General features: G+C 42.2%; 1 protein-coding gene and 1 long non-coding RNA gene across 29 annotated transcripts in view; one reads left to right on the forward strand and one right to left on the reverse strand.

Annotated features, from left to right (window-relative positions):
• The first annotated feature begins 6,254 nt into the window (after nucleotides 1–6,254).
• LOC133568283 (variant surface antigen D-like) overlaps nucleotides 6,255–25,505 on the forward strand; it is a 64,605-nt gene continuing 45,354 nt past the window's right edge. For 24 of the 26 annotated variants that reach the window (XM_061920100.1, XM_061920101.1, XM_061920109.1 and 21 more), the window contains exons 1-3: nucleotides 6,255–6,417; nucleotides 14,572–14,592; nucleotides 25,292–25,318. In XM_061920100.1, the coding sequence (XP_061776084.1) occupies nucleotides 6,330–6,417; nucleotides 14,572–14,592; nucleotides 25,292–25,318 (136 nt within the window). In that variant the 5' untranslated portion in view covers nucleotides 6,255–6,329. The remainder of the gene's footprint in view (nucleotides 6,418–14,571; nucleotides 14,593–25,291; nucleotides 25,319–25,505) is intronic. The other 2 variants (XM_061920107.1, XM_061920125.1) reach the window with 1 other exon arrangement.
• LOC133568287 (uncharacterized) lies at nucleotides 8,731–13,599 on the reverse strand. Of its 3 annotated transcripts, XR_009809564.1 has the most exons (3): nucleotides 13,562–13,599; nucleotides 13,303–13,359; nucleotides 8,731–9,141 (listed from the first exon to the last, which is right to left on the reverse strand). It is a non-coding gene; the product is annotated as an uncharacterized LOC133568287 (long non-coding RNA). The 3 variants fall into 3 exon arrangements; XR_009809562.1 differs by lacking the exon at nucleotides 13,562–13,599 and having other exon boundaries at nucleotides 13,303–13,555; XR_009809563.1 differs by lacking the exon at nucleotides 13,562–13,599 and having other exon boundaries at nucleotides 8,731–13,192; nucleotides 13,303–13,555.

Below are 25,505 nucleotides of genomic sequence, written 5' to 3' on the forward strand. Positions count from 1 at the left end.
ATTTTCGGCAGGTGTGACTTATACTCCAGAGGGACTTATATTCCGAAAAATAGGGTATATGTTATATGGATATATATTATTTACACCCGATAGACTAGTGCTACACCAAAAATGTGGCCACTGGAAAAACAATACTTTGTTGACCGAAACAGGATGTTGCGATGATGTAGGGCAATACACACACAATTTGTCTGGAGCGCAAGCAGCATGTCAGCAATGTGGACGTACTCTATGTAGCCAAGCAATATCCACGGACAGCGATCTACAAAATGTGCAATGCGTAAATATTAAGAGGACAGCGGTGGTCTTTTTACAAAGATAAAATGTACAGCCGGCTGCACCGTGGCTCCGGCGGCTGGTGGGGTCAGTCAGCCCAGTCCATGGAGCCAACCAAGGACTTGCTGACATTCTTTACCCATAAGAGATGCCGTTTACCTTGGACACCTGCTGCAGATATGTGTACGGTCTGTGTGACATTGTACAATAAGCGACAGCAACAGAAAACAAGAGCAAAACTATATATATATATATATATATATATATATATATATATATATGTATATATATGTATGTATGTATGTATGTCAGTGCTAATTACTATTTGTCACATATTTGCATCATCATCAATGATGCCAATGATATGATGACATCACAATTACAATTATAAATTGGGAGGCGCCGATGTTGTAAATGTGAGTCTGGAATAATGCAAAAATTGAGAATGCATGTTCCAAAAAGTTTAACTTTTTCAGTATTTGTTGCCACCTTTCCCAACTACTTTGTTACGTGGTGCTGGCATCAAATTCTAAAGTTAATGGTTATTTGCAAAAAAAAAAATGTTCATCAGTTCGAACATCAAATGTTGTCTTTGTAGCATATTCAACTGAATATGGGTTGAAAAGGATTTGCAAATCATTGTATTCCATTTATATTTACATCCAACACAATTTCCCAACTCATATGGAAACGGGGTTTGAACAATTGCTGGGTTGCAATTGCGTGATCTAAAGGCGCTTTTGGGCTTCAGGTAATAGCGAGCTTGACTAAAGTCTCAAATTCCAAAGGGTCGTTTTTGAGAAATTTAGAAACAAGGAAAAATCCTTTTATAAATATCAATGCTATGCTTCCATGGTTTGATTTGAAATGCTATATACCTATTGGGATCCAAAATACACAACAGGTAACATCAGGTAAGAAATCGGACCTTTAACCATCCATCCATTTTCTACCGCTTGTCCCGTTTGGGGTCGCGGGGGGTGCTGGAGCCTGTCCCAGCTGCATTTGAGCGGTAGGCAGAGTACACCCTGGACAAGTTGGCACCTCACCACATGGCCAACACAAAGAGAGAGACAACATTCACGCTGTAATTCATACACTAGGGACCATTTAGTGTTGATTTACACTCTTGGCATTCTCTCTACGATCTTCAAAAGGTTGTGACCTGAAATGGTTTTCACTACACAGGTGTGCTTGAAGCTCATCGAGAGAATGCCAAAAGTGTGCAAAGCAGTAATCAGAGCAAAGGGTGACTATTATGAAAGAAACTAGAATACAAAACATGTTTTCAGTTATTTCACCTTTTTATGTTAAGTACATAACTCCACATGTGTTCATTCATAGTTTTGATGCCTTCAGTGACAATCTACATAATAGTCATGAAAATAAAGAAAACACATTGAATGAGAAGAAGGTGTGTCCATACTTTTGGCCTGTAAAAATAAAGAAATAAAACATTTGAACTCACAAATTGTAGCACCCATTCGTCGCCGTATAAGCTCGTAATCGCTTGATTCGAGTGGAAGTGGCGGGCATTTCCCCATCTCATCGCCGACATTGTCTCACAAGATGTAGTATCTCTTTAAATATCCTTCTTGAAAATGGCCTTGCAAATATATGTATTGTCTTGTGTAATCATAAAAGATCTTAAAGTTTACTCCAAAGCGTGCTCATCAATGACATCCAGCTGCCGACAGGGCAACATTCAACAACTTTCACTACTGTGGCATGCTGGGTAATGGAGTTCTTATGTTACCTAGCTCATAACATCACAATATGTATCTGCCACCTTATCAACTTTTTGTTTGTGGCTCAACACTTCCTGCTTCATGCTAAAATGCAACGTATGATTGGATACTTACTTTCAAGTGACAAGTGAGTATCCAATCACAGTCTCATTCACATTAGGCTACTTACAGATGCTACTGTACACAACGTGTGATCTGATTGGCTATCGCAACTGTCTATCAATTGTATGTGTTCTCAAATTCGTCCACTAACGGTCCCGGTGAGTATCCAATCACAGGAGACATAAATGTCAAGTTCAACGTGAGGCCAGCTAGAAGGCCTTACTGACAACAACTCCTGATCTTATTGGCTATGGCAATGATCTATCAACTGTATGTGCCCGTTCATTTACAGTGCACAGACATTGTTGATTCTGGCGGCAGGATTGGTACAGCATGGCAACATAAGCTAGCTGAATTCTGATTGGATAAAAACTCTAACCTAAATTTCAATTTCCTTTATTTCACTAGGTATAGACTCATTGAGATTACAATCTCTTTTTCAAGAGCAATCTGACAAAGAGGGCGGCACAAACAAAGTCACAATAATAAATACAACCAGACGATACAACAGAATAACAGCAGTCATACCACAACCGGTCAAAAATAATTTAAACCATTAATTCAATTTAAAAGCAAGTACATTTGCCAGGAGAACTGGTTTCTTGATCTTTTAAGATGGACTTAAACTCCCCAAATGTGATCTCTGGTAGCCTCAGATCTTTCTGGATGTCATTCCATGACCAGGAAGCAGCAAAACTGAAGGCTTTTTTACCAAGTCCTGTGTTGGTTCTAGGAACCAACATGTGGAGGACATCCTGTGAGCCGAGGCTGTAATGACTGGAGTCTCTACACACAATGGAACACAGATAGGTCGGGACAAGTCCAAGAAGACATTTACAGTTGTGATCAAAATTATTCAACCCCCACACAATTGTTGTGTTTTAGCAAGTTGGGCATTTATTCCGTATTTTGTTTATAGTCATATCAAATAAAGATGTGTCAAATAGACAAATGCAACTTAAATTGTAACACTGTATTTTACAAAATACCAAAAAAGGACATTTTCTTGATATTTCTTTGACAAAATTATTCAACCCCCTACTTACATGCATCTTTAGTACTTAGTAGAACACCCTTTGGCAGTAATTACATCCTTCAAACGTGATACATAACCGGACACAAGCTTCTTGCAACGGTCTACAGGTATGTTGGCCCATTCCTTTTGGGCAAAGGCCTCCAGTTCATTCATATTCTTGGGCTTGCGTGCTGCAACTGCCTTCTTCAAGTCCCACCACAGGTTTTCTATAGGATTTAGGTCTGGCGACTATGAAGGCCTCTCCAGAGTCTTCCAGCCCTTATTCTGCAACCACTCTGATGTTGATTTGGAGGTATGATTGGGATCGTTGTCCTGTTGGAAGGTCCAACGTCTCCCAAGCCTCAGCTTCGTCACTGACTTCATGACATTTGCAGCTAATATATCCTGCTAGGAAATAGAATTCATAATGCCTTGAACGTGCTGGAGATTCCCGGTACCTGAGGCAGAGAAACAGCCCCAGAGCATGATTTACCCCCACCATGCTTAACAGTAGGCAAGGTGTTCTTCTCTATGTAAGCTTCATTTTTTCTCCTCCAGACATAACGTTGATTCATGGGCCCAAAGAGTTCCACTTTGGTCTCATCACTCCATAGAACAGTTTCCCAAAACCTTTGGGGTTTGTCCAGATAATTTTTGGCATACTGGAGTCTATTTTCTTTTGCCTGGTAGTCAGAAGTGGGGTGCGCCTGGGAGTTCTGGCATGGAGGCCTTCATCTCATAGTGCGCGCCTTATTGTCTGGGACGGTTTTTCACCACTGTACGCTTTAAATACCGGACACAGTTGCACACAGCATCCTCTTTCTACCACGCCCAGGTTGTGTTTCCACTGTGCCTTTAGCTTTAAACTTGTGAATTATGGTCCCAACTGTGTCTCTTGGAATGTGTAATGTCTTTGCTATTTTCGTATATCCATATCCTTTCTTATGAAGACAAATTACCTCCTCTCTTGACTTCTTTGACAACTCCCTGGACTTCACCATGTTGCAAATACACCATTGACCATGGTGTAGCTGAGCATCACAGTTTTTTTCAATCAGTTTAATTGTTGCTCGTTATGGTTTCTAATCACATCTTCAGGTGTTTTCAACACCTGATTGAAAAGACCTTATTCAAATTCTGTTCTTAAGAGTTATGATCTTCAAGGGGTTGAATAATATTGTCAATGAGATATTAAGAGAAATGACACTGTTTGGTATGTTACAAAATATAATGTAATTCAAGTTGCATTTGTCTATTAAATGCATCTTTATTTGATATGACTATAAACAAAATACGGAATAAATGTCCTACTTGCTAAAACACCAACATTGTGTGGGGGTTGAATAATTTTGATCACAACTGTATATATAAAAACTATCCATCGAGAAAGTCTTCTGGTAATTAAAGATGGACAGTTTGCCTTTGCATACAAAGTACAGTGGTGGACAAGATTTTCACATGCAGTAATAAAAGGTAAGGCACAGTGATATACAGTGTCTATTTTTTTCAAGTAAGTGGCATGTGCATTGATAAAAATCAAATCTCCATAATCCAGTAAAGGAATAAAGGTGGATGAGATCAGATGTTTCCTAACTTTTAGGGAAAAGCAAGGCTTATTTCTGAAAAAGAAACCCAAATTATTTTTAGGCTTAGAGACACACTTTTCTATGTGTGCTTTAAAAGACTATCTCTCATCAATAATAATTATTCCTAAGTACTTACAGGTATACCTTGTGACCAACTCAAGCTCAACCCCATGAGTAGACAATATTTTATGGATGTTCAACGGCAGCCGTTTGCCATTTGAGAATAACATCCCTGTAGATTTGTCTGCATTTAGCAGTAGACTAAGTTGGGTCAGCTGGAACTGAACAACTTCAAATCAGACTGCAAGAGTTGCATTGCAGAGGGGGATGAACAATATGTGACCGCATCATCTGCATAGAAAGCAGCATCAGATATTTTATCACAGAGATTGTTCACATACCGTATTTCCTTGAATTGCCGGAGGGCACATAGTATGCGCCTGCCTTGAATTACCGCCTGGTCAAACTCGTGACGTCACGGGTGACACTTCCCTTGTCATCATTTTCAAACTGGAGGAGGCTGATTTCAATACCGGTAATTTGAAATTGCATAAAGCAGTGGTCCCGATTGGTACCGGGCCGCAGAATAATTTTTTATTCATTTTTATTTTAAAAAATATATATAAAAAACACAATATACACTTACAATTAGTGCACCAACCACAAAAAACTCCCTTTTTCATGACAAAAACGTCCCTTTTTCATGACAAATTAAAAAAAAACAAAAAAAACGGATTCGCCCACCCGGGCCGCGGGAAAAATTATTAAGCGTTGACCGGTCCGCGGATACAAAAAGGTTGGGGACCACTGGCATAAAGGGAAGAAGATTATGAGCTATTCAGTAGGATTTAAGGTCCAAGCTTACATCACACTCAAATTACTACTCCATGCCTTTGGGTTTTAAAATAATTAGCGCATGCTTACTTTTACTGCATGCCTTTGGTAAGCGCAGGAGTGAGAAGAGGTTTTAAATGATTTAGCGCCCCGGCGGCAATTCAAGAAAATACGGTATATGGAGAACAACAGCGGTCCTAATATTGAACCCTATGGTACGCCCTTTAACACAGGAAGGAAAGATGAAGAAGACCCAGCAAACTGGACACATTGTGTTCTATCAGAAAGGTAAGTAGAAAACCAGTTTATGGCATGCCGACATCCGCATGCTGTTAAAAACAAAAACAACAGCACTGTAAGTAGCATAATATGACATGAAGAGAATAAGAATACTTTTAAATATTTAGGGAGAGTCAATTAAAAGTGACTTTCATCTTTAACATGATCATGATTTATGTTGGCCCTGACGCCACCACTGATGTATATACATATTGAAATTGAGGTATTGTATTACATCATTCTCACACAAACATTTCGCCTTGATATGACTCGCTATTGCCAGGACATGGTGGGGATGCATGTATTTATCTAAAACCAAAAAGTTCCTGTGGGGACATGCCCTAAGTTTGTACCGGTATATTTAAAATAAAAGTTCCGACTCCTCCCTTTGCAGGTAGCCAAACTACATTCTTTCGAATCTGCACCGCAGGGTGCGTTAAGATGCCACTGAAGTGAATAAATAATATTCAGTGCAAGTGCTCGTTTTACATGACAACATCCAGCGTCAGCTGTCACACAACAATGGATCGTTTTTGGGGCTATTTATTTCTATTGGTTTTCATACCTTTAGTTTATGGTGAGTCCTTTCCACTTTTTTACTTGTCATTGAGTCTCCGTAACAGGTTGATTTTTTACAACAGCCTACATTTCTTATATACAAAAAGTATTATATGCCTCTCGTTGCCTCGCAATAAATATCATTATTATTACTAGTGGTATTGTTTATGAAATATTACATTAAACATACCATCCACATAAAAGTAGGATTGTCTGCTTAATCAAACGTTATTAAAGTAAGTAAAAAGGGAATGGGCAGCATGGTGGGACAGTGGTTAGTGCATGTGCCTCACAATACAAAGGTCCTGAGTAGTCCTGAGTTCAATCCTGGGCTCGAGATCTTTCTGTGTGGAGTTTCCATGTCCTCCCTGTGAATGCGTGGGTTCCCTCCGGGTACTCCGGCTTCCTCCCACCTCCAAATACCTGCAGCTTGGGATAGGTTGATTGGCGGCACTAAATTGGCCCTAGTGTGTGAATGTGAGTGTGAATGTTGTCTGTCTATCTGTGTTGGCCCTGTGATGAGGTGGCGACTTGTCCTGGGTGTACCCTGTCTTCCGCCCGAATGCAGCTGAGATAGGCTCCAGCACCCCCCGTGACCCCGAACGGGACAAGCGTTAGGAAATGGATGGATGGACGGAAAAAGGGAATGGCAATAACATTCACGAGATCTCTGCCGAGTCGCGATTCGCATTCGCTCCCACGCATATTTACAGATTCCTTGGGTTAAGGATTTGATGGTGCTGTCGTCAAGGCTTTCTCAGAAGTCAATTCACTCAACATTTTCCAGCGGGGAGATTCTTTGATCAGACGTCATGAGATGTAACTGCTAGTTCTGTGCAGTAAGTACAGTATGTTGTACTGTATGTCTGTGATTGTCTTCGAGTGGACACACAAACACCATGAACACTTTGAGTTATGACCCATTTCACTGAAAATAAAATCATTTGATTTCAAGAAGGGGACTAATAATTGTGTCCTCCAGTGTATGCACACATATAGACCCATGATTATTTTCTTCTACTACTACAAAATTAGTCATTCCTATTCACTGCTCCCGGAGGTTGGGAGTTTTGGGCTTTGGGTGGAATTCAGGATGGGGTAAGGGATGCGCTGTGGCCTTTGCGGGTGGGCTTAGCAAGACCTTTTTTAAAATTTAAGGTGCGCACGTCCAACTATTTGGTGTTTTGGTTCTTTTTCGTACTATTCTCTAGCAGGGGTTGGGTTGCAAAGACCAAAAAACCCGTTGGTAGCAATCTGTGGCTCTGGTCTTGATGACCTCAGCTTAGAACAGAGCTGGGCAAATATTTTAACTCGGGGTGCCACATTAAGAGAAAAAATGTGTCTCAGGGGCAAATGTGTATGTGTGTAGAAATGATACATACACATTTAGCTTTAAAAATCTGAGGTGCTGTATGTGTGTTTGGTTACCTTTTTCTCAGGAACACTAATACCAAAAGTCAAAACGTCCGATAGAATTCTAAAAACGTTATGACATACCACCTCAAAAAACGGAATTTAATTTTACAGTTTTTTACTGAATGGGACACCCAACATGTACATTCAAATAAAGACAGTGGGATTTACAATAATAACTATGAACAATAAAAGACTGAATATTAACAACAGGCCCTGCGATGAGTTGGCGACTTGTCCAGGGTGTACCCCGCCTTCCGCCCGACTGTAGCTGAGATAGACACCAGCGCCCCCCGCGACCCCAAAAGGGAATAAGCGGTAGAAAATGGATGGATGGATGGATATTAACAACATATGAACATGGTTCCTCCAAAGACATCTTTGCAGTCAAGCAAAACACAACAAAAATGTAACAAAAAGCAAAATATAAATGCAAAGTGTAAGAAAACATCTACAATATGATATATTATCACTTTTTACTTTGCCTCCCGTGCTATCGGCACACGTTGTTTTTAAGCATTTCCTGCTTGATTTATGCAAATAAATCATTTCCTACCTGCACGCTGTCTCCGAGGTTTCCGTCAGCATCTTGGGAGAACGCACTTCGAATAATCTTGCGATCAAGTCGTTACATTTGGACTTTTGTTAGAATGATAAACTTGACAAAACAGTTGCAATATGTCGAGGTTGTAAAGCAGCATTGACGTACAGGAAAAAGACCCGGATATTGAAGGCTGCCTTCAAGGCAAACTTGGCCATAACTCAGCTTGAGCCGAGGTGATTATGTCTTCAATAGCATGTTTCATTTTTAAAGACTTGAGACCATACAATGTTGTGAAAAATGAGGAACAGAATTTTGACGGACTTCCTGCCATCCTTGTGCGGGTTGCTGTGACCATCGATGCAAGACGCTTGGTAGCAGGGTTGACACTCGTTTATTATTTTAATAAATGTGCCTTCGTTCCCGCCGATCGCGCCAATTTCTAACAATTCCTAGTCGTCTCCGCCCGCCTTTTGGTTGCCGGTTGCTGCGTCTGCCGTGGGGTGGCATCTTTGGACTGGTCTCTGTTGTCGCTCTCGTGGTCTTTCGTGCCGGGTTGTTCCTCTCCTAACTCTGCCACGATCGTTCCTCCCTCGCCTTTCTTATGCTGCAGCAGCAGATGGAGAGATAGTGAGCAGGTGTGTGTTGTACGCACCTGACTCAGATTACTGCTGTCGTGCGGCTCTGCGTGCGTCAAGCCTCTCCTCTCCGCCGCATGCCCCGCCTCCTGGCCTCCATCTTGGTCAGGACCGTTTCTCTAAGCCCGCTGTCGGCCCGTCGGCTGCGTCTCTCCACAATGATAAATACATCAAAGCATCAGTACACAGTTAATAGCATCCAATCAACAAATACGTGCCAGAGCTGTTTAGTAAAGTACGGAGGAAATTTGTTTTAACAGTGATAACTATATATTAAGTCTGTTTTCATTCTGAGAGTAGCTTTCCAAAGTTCTTTCAATGTAATTTGTTACACTAATAAACAATGACATTGTAAACTATATTGCCAAAACTATTTGCCCATCTGCCTTGACTCACACATGAACTTGAAGTGCCATCCCATTCCTAACCCACTGGGTTCAATATGATGTCAGTGCATCTTTTGCAGCTATTATAGCTTCAACTCTTTGGGAAAGACTGTCCACAAGCTTGCAGAGTGTGTTTGTAAGAATTTTCCACCATTCTTCCAAAAGTGCATTGGTGAGGTCACACACTGATGTTGGTCGAGAAGGCCTGGCTCTCGGTCTCTGTTCTAATTCATCCCAAAGGTGTTCTATCTGGTTCAGGTCCCGAGTCTGTGCAGGCCAGTCAAGTTCATCCACACCAGACTCTGTCGTCCGTGTCTTTATAGACCTTGCTTTGTGCACTGGTGCACAGTCATGATGGAAGAGGAAGGGGCCCACTCCAAATTGTTCCCACAAGGTTGGGAGCATCGATTTGTCCAAAATGTTTCGGTGTCCTGGATCATTCAAAGTTACTTTCACTATAACTAAAAGGCCAAGCCCAACTCCTGAAAAAACAACTCCACACCATAATTCCTCCCCACCAAATTTCACACTCGACACAATGCAGTCCGAAATGTACCCTTCTCCCGGCAACCTCCAAACCCAGACTTGTCTATCAGATTTCCAGATGGATAAGCATGATTCATCACTCTAGAGAACGCGTCTCCACTGCTCTGGAGTCCAGTGGCGACGTGCTTTACACCATTGCATCCGACGCTTTGCTTCGGACTTGGTGATGTATGGTTTAGATAAAGCTGCTCGGCCATGGATACCCATTCCACGAAGCTCTCTGCGTACTGTATGTGGGCTAATTGGAAGGTCACATGAAGTTTGGAGCTCTGTAGCAACTGATTGTGCAGAAAGTCGGCGAACTCTTTGCACTATGCGCTTCAGCATCCGTTGACCCCTCTCTGTGAGTTTATGCGGCCTACCACTTGGTAGAAACAGTCTCCATGCCTAAGTGCTTGATTTTATACACTTGTGGCTTGGCCAAGAGATTAGGACAGCTAATTATCATCATTTGGAATGCATGGCCAAATACTTTTGGCAATATAGTGTATGGCATGTCCAAAGCAACGCAAATTGTGAATTATATTTATATAGCGCATTTTCTCAAGTGACTCAAAGCGCTTTACATAGTGACACCCAATATCAAAGTTACATTTAAACCAGTAGGTGTTTCCCGGTCTTTACTAAAGTACATGTATTTGTTCTAATTAGAAAGATTAAAAAACAAAAAGGCAAACAAGCTAAGAATTCCCTCCACTTTATTTTATTTATTTATTTTTATTTAGCTTTTATTTAACCAGGTTAAAATCCCAATGAGATCAAAGAGGGAGACCTGGCCAAGAGGGCAGCAGCAAGGTTACATTAAAAACAGTAAACAACACATAAAACATCACATTTACAACATTAAAACTTGCTCATATGACACATGTGCATACAGACAAGGTAGACTGCAATCCATTCACAGAAGTTTTAAACTCATTTAATGTAACAAGGGTTTGAGGTTTAATATTCGATTGTAGGTTATTCCAAGCCTTCGGTGCAGAAAACCTAAATGCTTTCTTGCCCAGTTCAGTTCTTACTTTGGGGATGACAAATTGAAGAACATTCATTGAACGAAGATTGTGACTTCCTTGTTTTTTGTTAAAAGACAAGATAGATAAGATGGAGTGATACAAAGAATGGTTTTGTAGATGAAAACACAGCAATGATTGAGGCGTCGAGCACATAAAAATGTCCAGTTAACCATTGAGTTTAAGACACAATGGTGAGTAAGGGGAGCGCAGTTGGTGATGAATCTCAGTGCCCCGTGGTACACACTATCCAGCTTGTGGAGACAACCAACAGTAGCATTCTTGTACAACATAACTTCTTAGTTAATAACAGGTAAAAAGGTTGTTTCCACCAGTTTCTGTTTCACAGTAAAAGAAAAGCAAGTCTAGTTTCTATAATAAAATCCCAGTAAAAGTATCATGTTTTTTTTGCAACATACTGAATGTGCTCCTTAAAACTCAAGTGGTCATCAATCAAAAATTCAAAATATTTAAAAGAAGATATTAACATAATTTGTTGCCCATTTCTTGATAGAATGTTTTCACACAGTGCTGATCTTACAGTTTTTGATGTGGTAAAGAACATACACTTTGTTTTCTCTGCATTTAAAACCAGTTGAAGATAGCAAAGTTGTTCTTGTACTCTGTCAGATGCATATTGTAGATATTTAAAGGCCTCAGCAGGAGTGGGTGCCATGCAGAATCTGACAGTATCATCAGCATAGAAATGGAAAGTTGAGTTCGGAATATTCTGTCCAAATTATTTATGTGAATAGTGAATAATAAGGGGCCCAACACAGAACCTTGAGGGACACCCTTTTTCTCTTGCAGTACGTTTGAGGAGGAACCTTCTATCTGAACAGCCTAAGTTCCTTTACCTTTACACAAAGTGACTTTGAGAACCAGTTCAATTCAAACAAGATGAATAAGTAGGGAGTCTCTTCATTAGTTTGGGTGTCATTGGCCTCAAAATCCACATCTTGATTTGATTGAAGGTGTTTTTTATGTACAAAGTACAATAAAATAACATTTTCATTATAAATCTGTCTGAGAAGAGACAAACAGTAATAGCGGGGCTCTGAAAAAGTTTATGAAAAATGGTAGAGAGCGGAGGATAATCATTGGTACTTTAACTTAACTTTGTTGCATTCTTTGGCTTTCACCATGTATTTTACTAGTTATTCTGGACAGCACTTTGGGCCACAGAGATTGCTTTAAAGTGCTCTATGAATAAAGTTAGATTGGATTGGAATAAGGTTTCACAAAAAAAAGCAGATGTCAAGTAAATGTGATGGAAATCATTTATAACCAAGGTATAAGGGCTGTTTAACCCCAACAAAACCTCTACAAAGGGTGTATAACCTCGAGTAAACCTCTGTAATGGGTGTATAACCCAGAGAAAACCTCTACAAAGAGTTTAAGAGGACTTGTTTAAGGGATGTCACTTAACTTTATAATCATACACTTATTTTTGTGATATTTCATTCAAATGAAAATTATTTCACATTACAGAGTTCACAAGTAGGTCTGGACTGGACTTGGATGTCGCGGCGAACACTGGGATGCCGAGTCACGGCCGGTCTTCCTATCTGACCAACGGGTTGGAGGCAGAAGTCTCTCTTTTGTCTGGGTAGTCAGTCACTATCCGCGACCCGGTTCAGTGGGCATCCCACTTCTGACATCAAATTTGTATTGGACATTTTCTAACCAAGTTGTCAAACAAAATTGTCTTTCTTGGATTTATTTGAAAAACTTGAGCATTTCAAAAGGCACAGGTCACATTCATAGATGTGCAATGGAAGAGACATGCGTTTTTCTTTATACACTGAATATAAGGTGGGAAGGAGGGAGTAAGCTCAGTTTAGGGGGGGGGGGGGGCGAGCATATTACGCAACTCAGTGGAGACGATGGGGCGCTGTTAACTGGAATGAAGAAGCAAACACTTTCAACTGAGAAAACAAGAAGGTAGAAGAGATACTTTCACAGTGAGTCATGCGGACAAGAAAATTCTCTGGTCAGAATATGCTTTTTACAGAAATACCGCTGTTAGTAATGGCATGATCCAAGGATACATACATATTTTCTATCACATTATGAATTACAGATTAGACTTAGACTTAGACTTATGTAGTGAGTCTTATTCTGCGTTGTGTAATTTTTTAAGTAGGAGACACTCCACCATTCCGTCGTTTCATCATTTATTGGACACCTTTGTTGGAAACAAGAAACACATACACAGGTCTCTACTTTTCTGGCGGAGTGATACCTCATCAGCAAAAGTCTGATAGAAGAGGAAGTAAATAACAGTCATTCATATAAAAATAATAATTTAAATTACGATAACAAAGACGTTTTATCACAAAAATAATAATATTACACAAATCCACATACCTTTGTTGGAAACATGAAACACATACACAGGTCTCTACTTTTCTGGCGGAGTGACACCTGCGTAAATACCATGTGTAATTATGACCAAACATTTCAAACAGTCACACTGTAATCCTTACTTAACAAAATTGTGCATAAAACAATACTTAAAACAACACATCACTTATACCTACAACATTAATGTTATAACTTTTAAAGTATTATGAAAGTTTTGAAATAATATTTACACAAGAAACACAAAGCAATGAAGAACTATTACCTCATCAGCAAAAGTCCGATAGAAGAGGAAGTAAAAATCCGAAAAAACCGCAGAGTCACTTCCTTCACCGGACATCCGGTTCTTCAAAATAAAACCAATACTTCAAAATAAAACATAACACCCTGTCTCGTTCATAATATAGCACGACAACATCACACTATTACACTTAGACAAACTTTAATGATCCACAAGGGAAATTGTTCAACACAGTAGCTTAGTTACAAAGATGGAAAGTTTAAGGATGGAAAGGACAATGCAGGTATAAATAGACTAGGAATAGCAATGTAAAATATAACATATCTGCGAATATATACAATATATACTTAATATGTGTACAGTATATTATATATACAGATATAATATGTCTATAACATATATACAATATATACCAATTGCTATATACACTATCACAGTATATTAGGCAGCCCCAGCATAAAAAAGAGAGTAAATCCAGCAGAAAATAGAATATAGACATTAAAAACAAAGAGAAGTAGCTGACATAAAAGGTGTCAGGTAATAGACGGATATTATCTGTTGCTGTATGGGGAGTGATTATACAGCTGGATGGAGTGTGGAATGAAGGAGTTCTTGATTCGCACAGTGCGGGAAAGAAGCTGAAGGAGCCTGTTGGAGTATGAACTCCGCTGTCCCTCAATTGTCTGGTGGAGTGGGTGGGCAGGATTGTCCATGATGGCCAGCAGTTTGTCCAGTGTCCTCCTGTCCCTCACTGATACAAACGCCTCCAACTGCGAGCCAATAGTTTGGCCGACTTTCCGGATCAGTTTATCAATCCAATGTAATTACAGATGTAATTACCAGCTGAATTCAGCCAACAATCTGTAACTTTACTTGGATGTATTATTGCATTTGATCACAGTTTGATAAAGCTTCCATTTGCATCTTTTTCTTGAATAAAAAAAAACTGGAATGTTTATATACTTTATTTAAGAAACAATAACATGAAGTAATAGCAACACAATAACATTTTGTCATTTTTGTGACTCTTTCAGGCCAGACGATAGACCAAGCAGGTAAGCTCCAAAACATCTACTTCACACTTACTAAACCTTTTGGAAGAAGAGTTTACAGAGGATCACATATCGTGAAGTAACCAACTGCATTCACTTAAACTTTGGCCAATTTGCTTTAAAATGTCTTAACACAGTGACTTTACTGTAGAGGCCCACTTGGAGTAATGACACAAGATTCAGAGAGCTTCGACTGGTGCAACTTTAAATTCTTTCCTCCTTTTCTCCTCACAATTTTGACACCAAAAATCTTCCTGACTGAAAGGCAGTGCGAATTTGTATTCAACGCCCCCCTCTGCTAGCCACGCTGGTGGTATCTGGGAACGGCATATCAGAACTGTTAGGAATTTACTAAATGCAACCTTTGCAAGGTGCCCAGGTCGACTTGATGACGCCTCTCTGAGACTGTTGAATTAGGCTATGGCTATTGTGAACAGCCGCCCATTAACAGTAGATGGAATCAATGATCCACAGGCGCTGGAACCTTGAACACCAAATCACCTCATCATGATGAAGTCTAGAGTTGCTCTTACTCCCGCGGGAGAATTTGTGAAGGAGGATTTTTAAGCTACTAAATTATGGAGAAGAGTTCAGTACCTCACCGAACAATTCTGGGGTCGCTGGAAAAATGAATATTTGCTCAACATATCCACAAGACAGAAATGGCACTTACCTCAGAGTCAACGACATTGTCTTCATTGAAGACGACAACCTCCCGAGAAATCATTGGCGACTAGGACGAGTGGTGGAGACTGTTCATGACAGAGATGGCTTAGTCCGTCGAGTCAAAGTACAAATCAGAGAGCAAAAGCCTCAAAGAAAACAAGATTCTTCCCTCTAAACCTTCAGTTATTGAAAGACCAATCTAAAAAATAGTGCTTCTCCTTGAGAATTGATTAGAACAAACAGACTGACAATTGTTTATCGCAGTGGTTCTCAAATGGGGGTACGCGTACCCCTGGGGGTACTTGAAGGTATGCATAGAGGTACGTTAGATTTTTTTTAAAATATTCTAAGAATAGCAACAATTCAAAAATCCTTTTTAAATATATTTATTGAATAATACTTTAACAAAATATGAATGTAAGTTCATAAACTGAGAAAAAAAATACAACAATATTCAGTGTTGACAGCTAGATGTTTTGTGGACATCTTCCATAAATATTGATGTTAAAGGTTTCTTTTTTTTTAAAGAAATATTTAGAAATAAGTTAATGAATCCAGATGGATCTTTATTACAATCCCCAAAGAGGGCACCTTAAGTTGATGATTACTTCTATGTGTAGAAATCTTTATTTATAATTGAATCACTTGTTTATTTTTCGACAAGTTTTTAGTTATTTTACAGTACAAATAGTTCAAGAAAGACCACTACAAATGAGCAATATTTTGCACTGTTATACAATTTAATAAATCAGAAACTGATGACATAGTGCTGTATTTTACTTCTTTATTCCCTTTTTTCAACCAAAAATGCTTTGCTCTGATTAGGGGGTACTTTGAAATCAAAAAATGTTCACAGGGGGTACATCACTGAAAAAAGGTTGAGAACCACCGGTTTATTGTGTATGATTACAGTACAGTTCACATACCACTGTTAAACGTTGCCACACCCATGGGATCATGTTTTGTTTTGGACATGTTTGGTTTGGTTTTTTGGACATTCAGTTCTTGTTCCTGCACTTCCTTGTTTGTCTTATTACCATAGCAACTGATTAGTTTTCACCTTGTCCTCATTTCACGCCCCTGTCCTCGTGTCTCACACCTGTTTGCACTCATCATAGCTATTATTTAAACCGGAAGTTGCCAGGAAGTCAGCCTGGCGACTTTACATATACACATACCTCCATCATGCCATGCCATGCTGTTTATTCCCTCCTGCTCATGCCAAGTAAGTTTTTTGGTTTTGTTATGTCATAGTTGTTGAGTTTTGTTTTTGTCTATAGTCATGCCATAGTGCTAGTTTTGTTTTCTAGTCAAGTTTGTTCTCCGCCCTCGTGCGCGCCTTTTTTTTTGCTTCCTTTGTTTGTAGTTTGTTAGTATGAATAAATATGTACTTATATTTACGTCTCGCTTGTGCCAATTTTCCTTTGCATCGGAAAAACAATCCAAGTCATTGTCCAAGTCCTGACAAACGTTAAGTTGCTCATTTATCATAGTCAAGAAATCCTGTTTAATTCATGTGCTCTTTGTGTATTTGGTTCATTCCCTGTATCAGGATCCACAAAAACTTGAAATCAAACCATGGAGGCATGATGGAGATTTTTACAAAACAATCTCTCCTCTCTGAGCTGCAACCTTATCGTGGTAGAGGAGTGTGCGTGTCCCAATGATCCTAGGAGCTATGTTGTCCGGGGGCATAAAGCCCCCTGGTAGGGTCTCCCAAGGCAAACAGGTTCTAGGTGAGGGATCAGACAAAGAGCAGCTCGAAGACCTTTATGAAGATGAAAAACCATGGACCCAGATTTCCCTCGCCCGGACGCGGGTCACCGGGGCCCCCCTCTGGAGCCAGGCCCGGAGGTGGGGCACGATGGCGAGCGCCTGGTGGCCGGGCCTGTTCCCATGGGGCCCGGCCGGGCACAGCCCGAAGAGGCAACGTGGGTCACCCCTCCAATGGGCTCACCACCCATAGCAGGGGCCATAGAGGTCGGGTGCATTGTGAGCTGGGCGACAGCCGAAGGCAGGGCACTTGGCGGTCCGATCCTCGGCTACAGAAGCTAGCTCTTGGGACGTGGAACGTCACGTCACTGGGGGGGAAGGAGCCTGAGCTAGTGCGCGAAGTCGAGAAATTCCGGCTGGATATAGTTGGACTCACTTCGAAGCACAGCAAGGGTTCTGGAACCACTTCTCTCGAGAGGGATTGGACCCTCTTCCACTCTGGCGTTGCCGGCAGTGAGAGGCGACGGGCTGGGGTGGCAATTCTTGTTTCCCCCCGGCTCAAAGCCTGTACGTTGGAGTTCAACCCGGTGGACGAAAGGGTAGCCTCCCTCCGCCTTCGGGTGGGGGGACGGGTCCTGACTGTTGTTTGTGCTTATGCACCAAACAGCAGTTCAGAGTACCCACCCTTTTTGGGAACACTCGAGGGAGTACTGGAAAGTGCTCCCCCGGGTGATTCCCTTGTCCTACTGGGAGACTTCAACGCTCACGTTGGCAACGACAGTGAAACCTGGAGAGGCGTGATTGGGAAGAATGGCCGCCCGGATCTGAACCCGAGTGGTGTTTTGCTATTGGACTTTTGTGCTCGTCCCAGTTTGTCGATAACAAACACCATGTTCAAACATAAGGGTGTCCATATGTGCACTTGGCACCAGGATACCCTAGGCCGCAGTTCCATGATCGACTTTGTTGTTGTGTCATCGGATTTGCGGCCTCATGTTTTGGACACTCGGGTGAAGAGAGGGGCGGAGCTTTCTACCGATCACCACCTGGTGGTGAGTTGGCTGCGATGGTGGGGGAGGATGCCGGACAGACCTGGGAGGCCCAAACGCATTGTGAGGGTCTGCTGGGAACGTCTGGCAGAGTCTCCTGTCAGACAAAGTTTCAATTCCCACCTCCGGAAGAACTTTGAACATGTCACGAGGGAGGTGCTGGACATTGAGTCCGAGTGGACCATGTTCCGCACCTCTATTGTCGAGGCGGCAGATCGGAGCTGTGGCCGCAAGGTAGTTGGTGCCTGTCGGGGCGGCAATCCTAAAACCCCTTGGTGGACACCAGCGGTGAGGGATGCCGTCAAGCTGAAGAAGGAGTCCTATCAGGTCCTTTTGGCTCATAGGACTCCGGAGGCAGTGGACAGGTACCGACAGGCCAAGCGGTGTGCAGCTTCAGCGGTCGCGGAGGCAAAAACTTGGACATAGGAAGAGTTCGGGGAAGCCATGGAAAACGACTTCCGGACGGCTTCGAAGCGATTCTGGACCACCGTCCGCCGCCTCAGGAAGGGGAAGCAGTGCACTATCAACACCGTGTATGGTGCGGATGGTGTTCTGCTGACCTCGACTGCGGATGTTGTGGATAGGTGGAAGGAATACTTCGAAGACCTCCTCAATCCCACCAACACGTCTTCCTATGAGGAAGCAGTGCCTGGGGAATCTGTGGTGGACTCTCCTATTTCTGGGGCTGAGGTCGCTGAGGTAGTTAAAAAGCTCCTCGGTGGCAAGGCCCCAGGTGTGGACGAGATCCGCCCGGAGTTCCTTAAGGCTCTGGATGCTGTGGGGCTGTCTTGGTTGACAAGACTTTGCAGCATCGCGTGGACATCGGGGGCGGTACCTCTGGATTGGCAGACCGGGGTGGTGGTTCCTCTCTTTAAGAAGGGGGACCGGAGGGTGTGTTCCAACTATCGTGGGATCTCACTCCTCAGCCTTTCCGGTAAGGTTTATTCAGGTGTACTGGAGAGGAGGCTACGTCGGATAGTCGAACCTCGGATTCAGGAGGAACAGTGTGGTTTTCGTCCTGGTTGTGGAACTGTGGACCAGCTCTATACTCTCGGCAGGGTTCTTGAGGGTGCATGGGAGTTTGCCCAACCAGTCTACATGTGCTTTGTGGACTTGGAGAAGGCATTCAACCGTGTCCCTCGGGAAGTCCTGTGGGGAGTGCTCAGAGAGTATGGGGTATCGGACTGTCTTATTGTGGCGGTCCGTTCCCTGTACGATCAGTGCCAGAGCTTGGTTCGCATTGCCGGCAGTAAGTCGAACACATTTCCAGTGAGGGTTGGACTCCGCCAAGGCTGTCCTTTGTCACCGATTCTGTTCATAACTTTTATGGACAGAATTTCTAGGCGCAGTCAAGGCGTTGAGGGGTTCCGGTTTGGTAACCGCAGGATTAGGTCTCTGCTTTTTGCAGATGATGTGGTCCTGATGGCTTCATCTGACCGGGATCTTCAGCTCTCGCTGGATCGGTTCGCAGCCGAGTGTGAAGCGACCGGAATGAGAATCAGCACCTCCAAGTCTGAGTCCATGGTTCTCGCCCGGAAAAGGGTGGAGTGCCATCTCCGGGTTGGGGAGGAGACCCTGCCCCAAGTGGAGGAGTTCAAGTACCTAGGAGTCTTGTTCACGAGTGAGGGAAGAGTGGATCGTGAGATCGACAGGCGGATCGGTGCGGCGTCTTCAGTAATGCGGACGTTGTACCGATCCGTTGTGGTAAAGAAGGAGCTGAGCCGGAAGGCAAAGCTCTCAATTTACCGGTCGATCTACGTTCCCATCCTCACCTATGGTCATGAGCTTTGGGTCATGACCGAAAGGATAAGATCACGGGTACAAGCGGCCGAAATGAGTTTCCTCCGCCGTGTGGCGGGGCTCTCCCTTAGAGATAGGGTGAGAAGCTCTGCCATCCGGGAGGAACTCAAAGTAAAGCCGCTGCTCCTCCACATCGAGAGGAGCCAGATGAGGTGGTTCGGGCATCTGGTCAGGATGCCACCCGAACGCCTCCCTAGGGAGGTGTTTAGGGCACGTCCAACCGGTAGGAGGCCACGGGGAAGACCCAGGACACGTTGGGAAGACTATGTCTCCCGGCTGGCCTGGGAACGCCTCGGGATCCCCCAGGGAGAGCTAGACGAAGTGGCTGGGGAGAGTGAAGTCTGGGTTTCCCTGCTTAGGCTGTTGCCCCCGCGACCCGACCTCGGATAAGCGGAAGATGATGGATGATGGATGGACAAAACAATCTCACCTTCTTCCAAACCTGCTCCAAACAATGTGTTTATATTTTGAGACTTTAGTGACATAGTTTGCCTTAGTTACGTCAGCAGATATCTCCATAAATGGTGGAGGATTACCCAAATAGCTTTGTGCGCCGTTTTTGTATTTAGTTGCAGCCCAAAGTTGTAATTTTTTTTTTCCTTATTATTTCATCGTGGGACAAAAAATAATAAATAAATAAAATCCTCAACCGTTGCCATGTCAAACAAAAAGTAGTGTAGAGTTCTAACTTGCATCCGTCGATAGACTCAATTTAGTAGAGCTAAAAACTACAACATGACTGACGGGTAGGGTAGTAATGATAAACGGTAATAACAATAAACACGGTAAAACCCCTAAAAGTTAATTTAATATTTTAAATTTAAAATGTTGAAAAAATGTGATGGTTAACTGCGCTTTAAAAAACTTATGGGGCTGTTCCGGTGACATCATCAAACTGAATGGCAGCTTAGAGTAACATCTCCCTTGTGAGAAAAGTTATTTCGCTCCGTGAGACCATAAAACGCCAAATTTTCAGATAATCTGTGAACAAAAAAAAGGGGCAGGAGTGGGGAAAACGTGAGGAAATCGAGGAAATGTCGTTGCAGAATCTGTAAATGAGGAAAGCTGTGTATCTGTGAACAGTTCACCTGTAAAGCTACAAGACTACAAGATGGCGGTGCTAATGCTAACCCTCGCTCATAGACGCTGAAGGTTTAGCCCAAGTTCTGGAGGAGATTCAGGACTTTCGAAAAGACATAAAAGAACAGCTGAACGATATTAAATCCGAACTCACCAACATTAAACAACATATAACAGACACAAAGGAGTGAATCGAAAAGGTGGAAGACCGGATTCAAAACGTGGAGTACGTTTTGAACAAAATGATAAAAGTCATTCATCAGCAAGAAAACAGTCTCACGTCGGGAGATCCCGACGTGAGAACTTGAGGATATACAATGTTCCCGAAGGAGCCGAAGGACCATCCATTCCAGAGTTTGTGGAAAAACTGCTGCGGGACATGTTGGAGATCCCCGTAACTACACAACTCGACATCGAAATCAAAAGAGCGCACCGCGTGTTGGCGCCAAGACCCGCTGGAGACAGAGAAGACAAGCCGCTGTCAATAATAGTCAAATTCCTCCGCTACAGAATGAAAGAAGAGGTTGTGCGCAAAGCCTGGGGAAAGAAGAAGATTTTCCTGAATGGGAGACTGTCACGCTTGGTAAAAGGATTGGACTCAGATGCAGAGTTGGGACTTTGGACAGGCTTTTATTTTGACAACTTCGTTTTACCTCCAAAGTCAATAAATAACAATATCTGTGATCACAAAAAAACTACTCGGCGAAAAGGTTCCAGAAAAAGAAGGAACAACCGAAAATCACTCCGAACGGAGGAAAACACAAAAGTAAAGACGAACTATAATTGACGCCGTATATGCTATAAAAAGTATTTAACAAAAAACGCTCCAACAGGAGGACCAAAACAACAGCTATGAACATTTCTACACTACCTAATCTAATAAAGTTTTAACAAAAATAGTCACTCAAAAAGTTGAGGAATGAATGAAAACATTTTAACTGAAACTTACCACTGCGACTGAACAACGAAATAATCAAAATCACTCTGCTGAGAAGGAAGAAAGGAAAACTCTAAATATTCACAAAGGTGTTCAGGATCAACGGACATAAGCACGAGACAAGGCAAGGCATAGACAAGAACATGGACGCTAGAGAGCACGAACAAACGAGACAATCTGGTATAGAACAAAGGAAGGAGTGAGTTTATAAAACACATGAAGATACTAGGGAACAGCTGGAAACAATCAGAGAACAGGGATGACGTCAGACTGATGACACAAAAGGAAGGGCAAGTGACCTGAAACGAGAGGGAAGTTACTTTTCAAATTAAAACATGCAAACCATAAGACAGAAAAACCCAAGACAACACATCCCTTACCGCGGTGTGACAGAGACGAATATACCTTGACCAGGATTACCCCCCAGCAGTCCTGCAAAAGAGGAAAGAATATGCTGAAGAAAAGCGAGTGTTAAAGCAAAGTGTCACACCTATTGATAAGGTTTTGTTTTGGTCATGTTATGTTTTGTTTTTTGGACACTCAGTTCTGTTTTGCACTTCCTGTTTTGTTTTCAAAAGGTGCTAACTCATTAGTTTCCACCTTGTCCTCCTAGTCACGCCCCGATCCTCAGCCTCTCACACCTGTTTCCAATCATCACAGCTACTATTTAAAGTCATTCTTTCTCTGTCTTGGTTCTGGGATCTTCACACACGCACAGTCCCTACCCATGCTGTTCCAACCTTAATGCCCTCGTCCACAGTTCGGTGCCGTGTAAGTTTTGTTGTTTATGCCACAGTGCTAGTTTTGTTTTTTCATGCCATAATGCAAGTGTTTTCTTTTCATTTTTGTAGTTTGCAGCATTTTTGCTAGTCTTTTTGTTCATAGCCTAGTGTTTGTACCTCCTTGTGAGCGCTATTGTTTATCTTTGATTAGTTATAGTGTTAAATAAAAATATGTACTCACAGTCACGTCTTCCTCGTGCTAATCATCATATGCGTCGAAGAAAGAACTTTAATCCAAGCCAAGTTATGACAGAAGATCCCAGCACCAAGACAGAGAAAGAATGACTTTAAATAGTAGCTGTGATGATTGGAAACAGGTGTGAGAGGCTGAGGATCGGGGCGTGACTAGGGGGACCAGGTGGAAACTAATGATTTGGCTCGGAGATGAAAACATAACAGAACTGAGTGTCCAAAAAACAAAACATAATATGACCAAAACAAAACCTGGTCTATAGGCGTGACATAAAGAAATATTCGCTTCCAGACTCCGTTCCCGGCCAAACTACGAGTGTTTTATGAGAACGGCACGCAGCTGTACCGGACAGCAGAGGAGGCGACAAGAGACACGAAAGACAGAGGACTGCCAGTCAGCGTGATTACGCCGAGAGAGAGCCTGCTGGATCAGCTGTCCCGTTTCGCCTGGGAGACCATGGGAATGGACAGGTGAGGAGCCAGATTAAAGCATCAAGGAGAGACTGCAAGCTTTCAGAAGATAATCATCGCCTTCTCCGGAGGACCTGTTAATCTTGACTGACTTCTGATTTACCAGGAATTGATTAACGTGGACCCCGACTTAAACAAGTTGAAAAACTTATTCGGGTGTTACCATTCAGTGGTCAATTGTACGGAATATGTACTGAACTGTGCAATCTACTAATAAAAGTTTTAATAAATCAATTCTTAAAGTGTTGGTAAGATGAACAGAATTAAAACAGATGACTTTAAATTCACTCCAAGACATTCGTGTTTTATATAATAACCCCAACTAGATGAGAATATATACAAATGAGGGATGTTTCCATGTAATGAACATAGATTTGTTTTCTCTCTCTACCAAGTGCCATGATGGGGGCCCTCTGCCCATAGGTGGGAGAGGATTTCCCCCACAGCTAGACGTTTTATCTAGCCTAACCCAGGGTCATCTATTAGAGACCCCTGCCTTGGAACTACACTTTTCTTTTTTCTTCCGTTTTTATTTATTTATTTATTTTTAGTTATTTTGTTTTGTTTGATTTATGTTATTTCAGTTTTTCGTTAAGGGAGTAGACTTGCTAGGTTTTATTTTGAATATTTTTTGGTACACTTACAAGTAAGCACCTATGACTACTGACAAAGTAAAATGTGTATCGTTCATTGTTAATGGGCTAATGAACCCAATTAAACAATGTATTCTTCAAAATGTCTAAAACTCTGACTTTACTTTGATTTATTATTGCGGTGCTTTAAAATATATCAATCAATCAATGTTTATTTATACAGCCCTAAATCACAAATGTCTCAAAGGACTGTACAAACCACTACGACTACGACATCCTCGGAAGAACCCACACAAGGGCAAGAAAAACTCACACCCAGTGGGCAGGGAGAATTCACACCCAGTGGGACGCCAGTGACAATGATGACTATGAGAAACCTTGGAGAGGACCTCAAATGTGGGCAACCCCCCCTTCTAGGGGACCGAAAACAATGGATGTCGAGCGGGTCTAACATGATACTGTGAAAGTTCAATCCATAGTGGATCCAACACAGCCGCGAGAGTTCAGTTCAAAGCGGATCCAAGACAGCAGCGAGAGTCCCGTCCACAGGAAACCATCCCAAGCGGAGGCGGATCAGCAGCGTAGAGATGTCCCTAACCGATACACAGGCGAGCGGTCCATCCTGGGTCCCGACGAGCGGTCCATCCTGGGTCTCGACTCTGGAAAGCCAGTCCTCATCCATGGTCATCGGACCGGACCCCCTCCACAAGGGAGGGGGGGACAGAGGAGAAAAAGAAAAGAAGCGGCAGATCAACTGGTCTAAAAATGAGGTCTATTTAAAGGCTAGAGTATACAAATGAGATTTAAGGTGAGACTTAAATGCTTCTACTGAGGTAGCATCTCGAACTCTTACCGGGAGGGCATTCCAGAGTACTGGAGCTCGAACGGAAAACGCTCTATAGCCCGCAGACTTTTTTTTGGGTTCTGGGAATCACTAACAAGCCGGAGTCTTTTGAACGCAGATTTCTTGCCGGGACATATGGTACAATACAATCGGCAAGATAGGATGGAGCTAGACCGTGTAGTATTTTATACGTAAGTAGTAAATCCTTAAAGTCACATCTTAAGTGCACAGGAAGCCAGTGCAGGTGAGCCAGTATAGGCGTAAAACATAGCTAACTAGTGTTTAGCTAATTCTAAAATACCAATCCTCACCTTCAGTGCGACAATCTATGGTTCTTACAAATATCATCCCAGCAGGTGGAGAAATAGCTAAATATGCTTCACTACACTCCCCAAAACAACATCTGCTTTAAAATGGCTAAAACGGGTGACTTTACTTGGATGAATTATTGCATCTCACTACAGAGTTTGCTGAAGCATCCATGCCAAACGTTTTCTTGAATGAACAAACAAAACTTTAATTTGTTTACATCATTTATTTAAGAAACACTAACATTGATTTCTCTCCCCTTGCAGATTTTTCAGGTAGCGGCAGCTCACAAGGTAATCTCCAACACATCAATTTTATATCCCATGGACCTTTGTAAGAAGAGTTTACAACAGAGGATCAAATGTTCCCGAGTAACCAACTAATTCCACCAAACATTTTTCAGCCAATATGTTTTGAAATGTCTAAAACTAGTGACTTTAATTGGATATATTGTTGCATTTTACCACACAGTTTGATGAG

The sequence above is a fragment of the Nerophis ophidion genome, linkage group LG14 (assembly GCF_033978795.1).
Source record: "Nerophis ophidion isolate RoL-2023_Sa linkage group LG14, RoL_Noph_v1.0, whole genome shotgun sequence".
NCBI lineage: Eukaryota > Metazoa > Chordata > Actinopteri > Syngnathiformes > Syngnathidae > Nerophis > Nerophis ophidion.